The following is an 8,672-nucleotide window of genomic DNA, read 5'->3' as shown; positions in this document are numbered from 1 at the left end:
TAAAATACGATCTACTTGTTGTATATTACCTCCTTAAATATAAAAATCATTATCTTTTTTAAATGTAAAATTATTGGTATTTAAAATAGTTTTAAAATCTCTTCCTCTCTACTGTTTTACTATGATTTAATCAGTTAATTAAATTTTATATTTATAAAAATTTGCTCACATTTTTAAACAGAATGAAATTTCAAATAGCCAGGAACATTGATGGATAACGTAGCACCATCTACAACTGAATATAATAGTAATACATTCGTACACATTATTATTCTTTGTATATATAATCCTATCATGTATTCATATGTATTTTGTAAATATTAAATTAATACTGTCTAATGTATTATCAAAATATTTATAAAAAATATATTTGTAATATGTGAAATATCAATCAAATTGAAGGTTCATCGCGCGTAAAATTGAAGTCAAATAATTATAATCTCTTTCTTAATAAGAATTAAACAACAAATTTAAGATGCCTTGTGAAATGATAACTTTGCAACTTGGCCAATGTGGAAATCAAAGTAAGTAATTTTATAATTTATAAAATTATAAAAATATTTTATTCTATTCTTGTTAACTTGTAACTATAACCAAATAACATACTTTTAATTACATGTAATACTTATTATTTCATTAAAATCTTACTAAATGATCTCTGTATGTTTTTAACTATCATATTAGATATTAAAATTAAAGAAAAAATAAATTAGATATTAAAATATAGAATCTATATCTTATAGAAATACATTGCAATAATATAGCAGATAGAAAAACAAAAATAAAAGAGATTTTATTTGTAGTTGGATTTGAGTTTTGGAAAAAATTGTGTGCAGAACATGGTATTAGTCCAGAAGGTATTTTAAAAGATTATGCAACAGAAGGAACAGATAGAAAAGATGTATTTTTTTATCAGTCAGATGATGAACATTATATACCAAGAGCAGTATTATTAGATCTAGAACCTAGAGTAATTCATACAATTATGAATTCGCCATATTCAAAGGTATTTATTAGTATATTTTCATAAACATCATAAGTTTATTTAATCACTTGATTTTATAAATATGTACGAATTCTATGAGCATACATAAATTTTATAAATGTTTGTTAATATACATATTTATTATAAACATTATTTTTCACAAGTTGTATAATCCAGAAAATATATATTTATCAAAACATGGAGGTGGTGCTGGAAATAATTGGGCATCTGGTTATCACCAAGGAGAGAAACTTCAAGAAGAAATTTTTGATATTTTGGATAGAGAAGCAGATGGAAGCGATAGTTTAGAAGTATACATAATTGCCTTAGTTGAATTGATATTATGAATACTTTAATTATTTCTAATTCATTTCTCATTCACAGGGATTTGTTTTGTGTCATTCCATTGCAGGTGGTACAGGTTCAGGTATGGGATCATTTATGCTTGAATCCCTTGCAGATAGATTTCCAAAGAAGTTGATTGAAACATATAGTGTTTTTCCAAATCAAGATGAAATAAGGTATACATCATGCAGTAGAAGTACATTATAATAATTAAAATATTACATTTTCAATAATGATAGACGGTAATAAAAAAATTCTTTTCAGTGATGTAGTAGTACAACCATATAATTCTTTATTAACTTTAAAAAGATTGACACAATGTGCTGATTGTGTTGTTGTTTTAGACAACACAGCACTTAACAGAATAGCATCGGATCGACTTCACATTCAAAATCCTAGTTTTACACAAATTAATAAACTTGTTTCTACAATAATGTCTGTTAGCACTACCACACTTCGGTAATATGTTATTTATATTTGTTTTGTTTGGGAAGTCAGTATAAGATTTTATAAAGATTTATTAAGTTAATTTTAATTCACATTCACTAGGTATCCTTCTTATATGAATAATGATTTAGTTGGTTTAATTGCTCCATTAATTCCAACACCACGATTACATTTTCTTATGACTGGTTATACTCCTCTTACTACAGATCAAGAAGTAAGTAGTTATTTTAAGAAATGCAGAACAATTTTATTTGTTTATTTTAAAATAAGTACTATTTTTTAATAAATTTAGGTTTGATAAAATGTAGATAAGTTATATAATAACTTAATAATAAGTTTTCTTATTTAAATTAATTTATTTTTTATAATTGATAGGGTGCTTCTGTGAGAAAAACTTCTGTATTAGATGTAATGAGACGTTTATTACAACCGAAAAACATGATGGTTTCTACAGCATTAGACAGAAATGCATCTCATTGCTATATATCCATTTTGAATATTATTCAAGTAAGTTCTATGTAATAGAAAATATTAAAGATAACAATAATATTACAATCTTATAAATACAATGATTTAGGGTGAAGTAGATCCAACTCAAGTTCATAAATCTTTACAAAGAATTAGAGAAAGAAAACTTGCACAATTTATACCTTGGGGACCTGCTAGTATACAAGTAGCTCTTTCAAGAAAATCACCATACATTCAAAGTACACATCGAGTATCTGGCTTAATGCTAGCTAATCACACTAACATATCATCGGTAAGTTGCAAAAATATTTTTATATTAATGAACACTTTGCTTTTACTTAAATTTTGTTTTCAAAATTCTCTAATAATTAATTATACAGTTATAAAATTATTACTAAATGCGTAACACATCTATACAAACATATTTCAGTTATTTGATCGTGCCTTACAACAATATGATAAATTACGAAAACGGGAAGCATTTTTAGAACAGTTTCGCAAAGAAAAAATGTTTGAAGACAATTTGGACGAATTAGATAATTCTAGAGAAGTTGTTGAATACTTGGTAAAAGAATATCAGGCAGCCACACGAGTTGATTATTTATCTTGGAATCCTGGCAAAGTAGAGACATAAAATATTTAGTACTTTTAATAAGATTGTTATGTATTCAAGAACTTAAGATCTGATCATCATTTATTGACTTCACATTTTACTTCATTATTGCAAATTTTATGTTGAATAAAATTGAAATTATATTATATAAATTAAAATTATATAGTACACAACAATTTCATATTTTATCATAATTACAAATTTTCTCAGTCTTTGGACTCTAAGTTTATTCCTAACTTTCGCGCATAAAATGGAGGTAATGTGGCAATTGTAATAAATCCTGTATGGCCAGGTAAAGAATGAGCATGTGCTACAGTAAGTAATTTTGTTTGTTCTTGTTTTTCATTTTCATTTTGTTGTCCCATATCTTTGTTCACTTGCTAGAATACAATTAAAAGAAGTTATTAGCTTTTACAAACTTTAATGCTATCTTAAATGTAAAACTGAAACTAATTATATACTAATTAATTTGACTTATTACTCTATTTATAATATTTTTTATAGAAATTAAATGAATAACAATACTTGATAAAAAAAGACTATCTTTTATAGTCTACCATATATATATATATTAATTTAATATATCGTGTCTATTATATGTACCTCATATTTTAAGCATTCTAAATCCAATACGGGAAGTCTTCTATATTGTACATTTACTTCTCTTTGCAAACATTCATAGGTATTCAACTCAATGAAACCTTTCGAAATTAATTTTGCATAAGTACGTTGAACTTGCTCAATGCAAGGAGAAAAAGAACATAGTTTTCCACCTGAAAATAAAATAATTTTAAAAAATCACTACATTTTATATATAATGAACCTGATATTCAGTAGTTTATTAGTATTACCTATTATTAAGTTGACTACATAAATTTAAACTAAAAAGTTACTAAAATAATACATGTTTTTAATTTAAAAGAGCAATATATTTTATATATTCCCATGTGAAAGAAAAATGTATAAATACAATATAAAATAAAAAAAAAATACATTAAATTAAATATAGTTAATTTGTACCTGATTTTTTCAAAACAAACAACGCATGGTCTATTGCTAACCATGGATGTGGAAGGTCTAAAAATATTGCATCTATTTTGTTTTCTAACTCTTTTCCAAAGCCATCTATACAAACATCTTTATGATTTGAAGTTACAAATTTACCAAGACCATGTTTTTCAAATTCTGCTTGAGCAATATTTACACGTTGCTTATGAAAATCAAATGTATAAAGGTGACCATAAGGTCGAATTGCACGAATAAGAGCATGTGAAAGAGATCCACTTCCAGTGCCTAAACCAATAAAAATTTGAAATGAAATATATATAACATATTGACAATAAAATAAGTGGAATATACTATAAAAATATATCATAGTTAAAGTTAAAAAAAAATTAATTCATTTTCTTAAAACATAAATATTTTGAAAATAGTCAAAATAACTGATAAACCTGTTTCAATAACTATGCTTTCTGGTGTTAAATCCATCAAATATATAATTAGACTTATATCAGGACTATAGATAATTTGTGTTCTATGTCGAACTGTTAATGTCCAAAATTCTGGTGTTGGTTGTAACACATATCCCCATCCTCGGGAAAGTTGTATTTTACTTCCATATTTTTGCCCCACAAGACAAAATACTTTAAGTGCTCCATATATTGTTTGAAAAATATTATCAACCATTTTACCTTTTTTATTCAGAATTTTTGGCTTTATTTCTAAGGAATGCATATTACTAGGTCCCAAATATAAAATTACCACATCTCCTTCTTCAATAAATTCTTTCACTTTATTAAAACTCATTTTATTGAAAACAAGTGAATTTATTTTTAAATAATATTGTAAAGTTGCACTTCCTTTACTTTATACTATGATACTATTATATTATTGTGTTACTATATTATTATATTACATCTATTTGTAAACTTGAATATGTGTTTAGGTATTTATAATTAAATCTGAAAATAAATTATACTTTTACAAATCATTATTAGTTCCTCATTAGCCACTAGCTAGAATATATATAAAAGTTTATACATCTTCTTTTGGTTTGTGATATTATTATTATCATATTCTTTTAATATCCTATAACTAGGAGAAATTAAAATAATTTTAAGTAGAATTTAATATTCAAAATTTAGATATTATATAATATATTAGAATTTAAGTACTACAATTATATTATTTTTTAATATATATGTTAAAAAAAATGTATGTTATAGATAATTTATGAATTTATCAAAATAAAGAATATGTAAACAGACATATATTATATATTATTTAAAAATTAAACAGCATTATTTGTTTTATAAAGTTTTAAAGGACATAATTATCATACCCTAATTATATACTTTAATCCTTTGCCTTAAGATGTTTTTAAAAACTACCTGAGCTATTTGCTGAACTATTTACTCTATCCTATAATATTGAAATATTATTTGTTTCTATTTAATACTCTTTAGTATAATGAATAGAAATTTAAATTAAAGTTCAAACTCACCTTTGTTTGCATTTATTGAATTGAAATTACAATAATCCTTAATACGAGTGTGACTTGATGTTATAAAACAAGGGGTTAATAAATGAGGAAATAATATTTATGGTGCTAACCTTTATTTTTGTATAATTCTTTATATATTAAATAATTCTACAATTTTTTAATTTATTGATGCATATACCTTTATAAAATGAAAAATAATAAATTATAATAATTAAAAATATCTAAGATCTAAAAAAAATTCAACCGCAATAATTTACAATTTCTATAAAATGAAAACGTGACTTAATAAAAGTGACACATTTGCAGAGATCCGTGACCCATGAGGCCACTAACAGAGCTTGTAAAAGTTTAAAAATAGTTAAATAATTGGTAATGAAGTACCGAATATTTTATCTTAAATTGCAACCTAAAAATTATTTATACATAAATTTCTGTTATTAAAATAGGAACGTGATTCTTATATCTTAGTCACAATAATTTCGAAATATGGCTTCAAAAGTTACACTGTCCCAAGCTCTGGGTACAGATGGAAGTGATTTTAATCATAGACAAAAAATACCTACTCACTATCAAATCAGGTAATTAAAACGTCATAAAAGCAATATACCCGATATTTTTTAGTTGTTTGATATTACAATAATATTTCGAAAGTTAATACTCATATTCACTGTATAAAATAACAATTAAAAATAAATCATTCCTTGATTATTGTTTATTTATTATTAGAATTAAATGTATATTCCTTTTAGCGCAACAAACAAATCAAGACTGAAATATTGTATACTTTTTCATTATCTTCTTTTCTTCGTTATGCTTGCCAAGTTATCAGCTGATATTTTAGATCATTTGGACATATTCATTTTGGAGATTGAAGAGTTGCAAATACCTCAGGTATATCATGTTTAATATAAAACATAAAAATATTAAGTTAATAACTTTTTCTCCTGTAGCCTCTGTGGTGGGAATATATTTGGTGTACGAGTTTGATATTAAGTTTCCTTGCATTATCTGCTATTAAAAGAAACAGAATTAAAACATTACAACAATATATGATAGGTATCATTCTATTAGGATATGGTCCATTATTTTATGCAGTCATATATTATTTTAAGGATGTCTGGAAATATTTAACTGTGGGTAAAACAGATGAAATTCATTTTTGGCAGGTATGAATTTATTAAATTAGAAATATTTATATTTAAAAACAAATATAGATTGTATTATACATCTTAATATAAAATTTAATAATATAAAATTAATAAATATTAACTTTTTAGGATCTACCATATGGGTTATTGTGGTATGCATTTATCCTCTTAGCATCTCAAGTTCATTCTTTTTCTCTGTTCTTTTCCTGGAATCTTTTAGTAGCTTGGAAAACCCGGGGAAGTAGAAAAGTTGATTAATTTAATTATAAACTTCACTGAATTTTCAAGCATACCTGTGAATATTATTGATGATATTATTATTATACATATATTGTTAACAAAAATTAAAACTAAAAATATTACTGTTATGTAAATATGTACATATACATGTGTTTATGTGAATTATATTAATCTATACAAATTATGTGTTTTAGAACACTTTATATTGTTCTCTTATAAATAATTTTAATAAAGGATTAATATTAAAAAAGAATAAAAATTATAAGTTTCAATGTTAAGTACAATATAATTCATTGTATAACAAGAATAAAATAAAGTTTTAAATAAATAACTGAATTGTTAAGTTATTTATTATAATTATCTATGTAATTTCACATTTTAAATATAAAGTATAATAAATGGTATAATTACATTTTATACAGAGTGATTAGCTCGCTTAGTGAACTTAAAGATAGTACCGTCTATTTAGCAACATTACACTTCACAGTTTATGCATATACACATACCAATCCAGTGGCAACATATGATCTTCAAATTATCTTGTGAGGATACAAGATTTTTACTGCGATGTTGAATCGCTCTGTATTATTTTATTAATATTTTAATACAAAAAGTGCTTAATAAAATTTATATAAAAGTTAACTTAATAACAAAGCAGAAAAATAAAATCAAATTTTTAAGATGATTATATTTTAAGAGATGCATTGCAATATAATATCAAATAAGATTATATATTTTTAAGATTAAATTTGTCATTTTAATTACATTTAAATTTAAATGGTTTAAAACAGATTTAAGCTTAAATGTTTTGTATAATAATTATCTTATGTAATCATCTTACATAAATTTTATTTCTATTTAAGTTAAAATAATATAAAAATATACTAAAAAGATTATTATCTTATTTCCTTATTCAATTATAAAACTAAATATATAAATAAAATTACGTATGGTAAATTCTCTAAATCGTAGAATAAATTCTCATTTATAGGGGGCCTATCGATCGCTCGGTAGGTTACACGTACACATATTGTGTACTTGTGTAGATATTACCTACTTGCAGGAACTTCCAGTTCTACAACCTTTTCCATTCCGTTTAAAACATTTTTTATTATATTGTTACAAGTTGTGTGGTGAGTTTAATTTATTACAATAGATAAAAATTGAAATAATTATTTTAATAAATTAGTATATGAAAAACTAAATATGGAATAAAATAAAATAATTCAAGCACAGCTGAAAGGTGTCCATTATGATTATGTAAAGCAGATAATATTGTAGAGTATTAAAAAAAAATTTACTTTTTCTGATATTATTACTGTTAGTACTCTTTTATTATGTTATGTACTATTTAATTTTTTCTAATACTTTAATTTTCCTGTGTGTTATATTCTAATTTTGTCATATATTTGCGAATAAAAATTCAGTGAGATAGATGAATGTTATTATGAAACTGTAACAATTATTATTTTTAAATGTAATTAATAATGATAAAGTGAATCAATATTAGTAATAAATATAATATTAATATTTTTCATATTAAAGATAAGGTAAAAAATATATTTTATTATCTTATCCATTATATTTACAATTTTTTTAATATATGTCTTATATAATTTTTTTTTTATTTTTCAATAATTAAATACCTGTGTGGGTAAGTTAAATATATATTCATATAAGTTTTTTTTTTAGCAAAGCTTTTAGTATTATATATTTTTATTTCTCATTAGTTTTAATTGATTTAAATTGAAATGATATTAAATGAAAATTATTATTAATTTTTCTAATTTTTTAAATATTTAAAAAAATATATTATTAATAAGTTATATTGAAAGTTGTAATTTATATTCCAAGTATTAACATGTATAATAATTTTTTAATTTAAATATTAATACTTTATTATTCTTTATTTTCTTTTATTAA

General features: G+C 23.2%; 4 protein-coding genes across 4 annotated transcripts in view; 3 read left to right on the top strand and 1 right to left on the bottom strand.

Annotated features, from left to right (window-relative positions):
* Positions 1 to 416: 416 nt before the first annotated feature.
* On the top strand, positions 417 to 2,974 carry LOC108545676 (tubulin gamma-2 chain). The gene is made up of 9 exons (XM_017897425.1): positions 417 to 524; positions 804 to 1,006; positions 1,150 to 1,296; positions 1,370 to 1,506; positions 1,595 to 1,789; positions 1,880 to 1,991; positions 2,153 to 2,284; positions 2,355 to 2,537; positions 2,676 to 2,974. Exons 1-9 carry the CDS (start codon positions 476 to 478, stop codon positions 2,877 to 2,879), a joined length of 1,362 nt encoding a protein of 453 aa, XP_017752914.1. The 5' UTR covers positions 417 to 475; the 3' UTR covers positions 2,880 to 2,974.
* An 88-nt stretch (positions 2,975 to 3,062) lies between these two features.
* On the bottom strand, positions 3,063 to 4,664 carry Trmt61 (tRNA methyltransferase 61). The gene is made up of 4 exons (XM_017897437.1): positions 4,310 to 4,664; positions 3,879 to 4,151; positions 3,462 to 3,631; positions 3,063 to 3,238 (listed from the first exon to the last, which is right to left on the bottom strand). Exons 1-4 carry the CDS (start codon positions 4,662 to 4,664, stop codon positions 3,065 to 3,067), a joined length of 972 nt encoding a protein of 323 aa, XP_017752926.1. The 3' UTR covers positions 3,063 to 3,064.
* Positions 4,665 to 5,648: 984 nt separating this feature from the next.
* Positions 5,649 to 6,789, top strand: jagn (jagunal). Its single transcript, XM_017897442.1, has 5 exons — positions 5,649 to 5,730; positions 5,808 to 5,939; positions 6,111 to 6,252; positions 6,312 to 6,527; positions 6,639 to 6,789. Exons 2-5 carry the CDS (start codon positions 5,848 to 5,850, stop codon positions 6,765 to 6,767), a joined length of 579 nt encoding a protein of 192 aa, XP_017752931.1. The 5' UTR covers positions 5,649 to 5,730; positions 5,808 to 5,847; the 3' UTR covers positions 6,768 to 6,789.
* A 985-nt stretch (positions 6,790 to 7,774) lies between these two features.
* Positions 7,775 to 8,672, top strand: part of ATPsyngamma (ATP synthase, gamma subunit) — a 3,213-nt gene continuing 2,315 nt past the window's right edge. The window contains exon 1 of the mRNA XM_017897424.1: positions 7,775 to 7,882. The gene's annotated coding sequence lies outside the window, so the exon portion shown is untranslated. The remainder of the gene's footprint in view (positions 7,883 to 8,672) is intronic.

The sequence above is a fragment of the Eufriesea mexicana genome, unplaced genomic scaffold (genome assembly GCF_001483705.2).
Source record: "Eufriesea mexicana isolate 0111107269 unplaced genomic scaffold, ASM148370v2 scaffold492, whole genome shotgun sequence".
In the NCBI taxonomy this organism is placed as follows: domain Eukaryota; kingdom Metazoa; phylum Arthropoda; class Insecta; order Hymenoptera; family Apidae; genus Eufriesea; species Eufriesea mexicana.
This window is presented reverse-complemented; position numbering and strand designations above follow the sequence as displayed.

Coding starts and splice junctions, on each gene's coding strand:
- LOC108545676 (XM_017897425.1), top strand. CDS start 476: ATGCCTTGTGAAATGATAACTTTGCAACTTGGCCAATGTGGAAATCAA. Junction 1,790..1,879: donor GTTAGCACTACCACACTTCG/GTAATATGTTAT, acceptor CACATTCACTAG/GTATCCTTCTTATATGAATA. Junction 1,992..2,152: donor CTCTTACTACAGATCAAGAA/GTAAGTAGTTAT, acceptor TATAATTGATAG/GGTGCTTCTGTGAGAAAAAC.
- Trmt61 (XM_017897437.1), bottom strand. CDS start 4,664: ATGAGTTTTAATAAAGTGAAAGAATTTATTGAAGAAGGAGATGTGGTA. Junction 3,632..3,878: donor GTTTGTTTTGAAAAAATCAG/GTACAAATTAAC, acceptor TTTTATTTTCAG/GTGGAAAACTATGTTCTTTT. Junction 3,239..3,461: donor TAGAATGCTTAAAATATGAG/GTACATATAATA, acceptor ATTGTATTCTAG/CAAGTGAACAAAGATATGGG.
- jagn (XM_017897442.1), top strand. CDS start 5,848: ATGGCTTCAAAAGTTACACTGTCCCAAGCTCTGGGTACAGATGGAAGT. Junction 5,940..6,110: donor CCTACTCACTATCAAATCAG/GTAATTAAAACG, acceptor TATTCCTTTTAG/CGCAACAAACAAATCAAGAC. Junction 6,253..6,311: donor AAGAGTTGCAAATACCTCAG/GTATATCATGTT, acceptor TTTCTCCTGTAG/CCTCTGTGGTGGGAATATAT.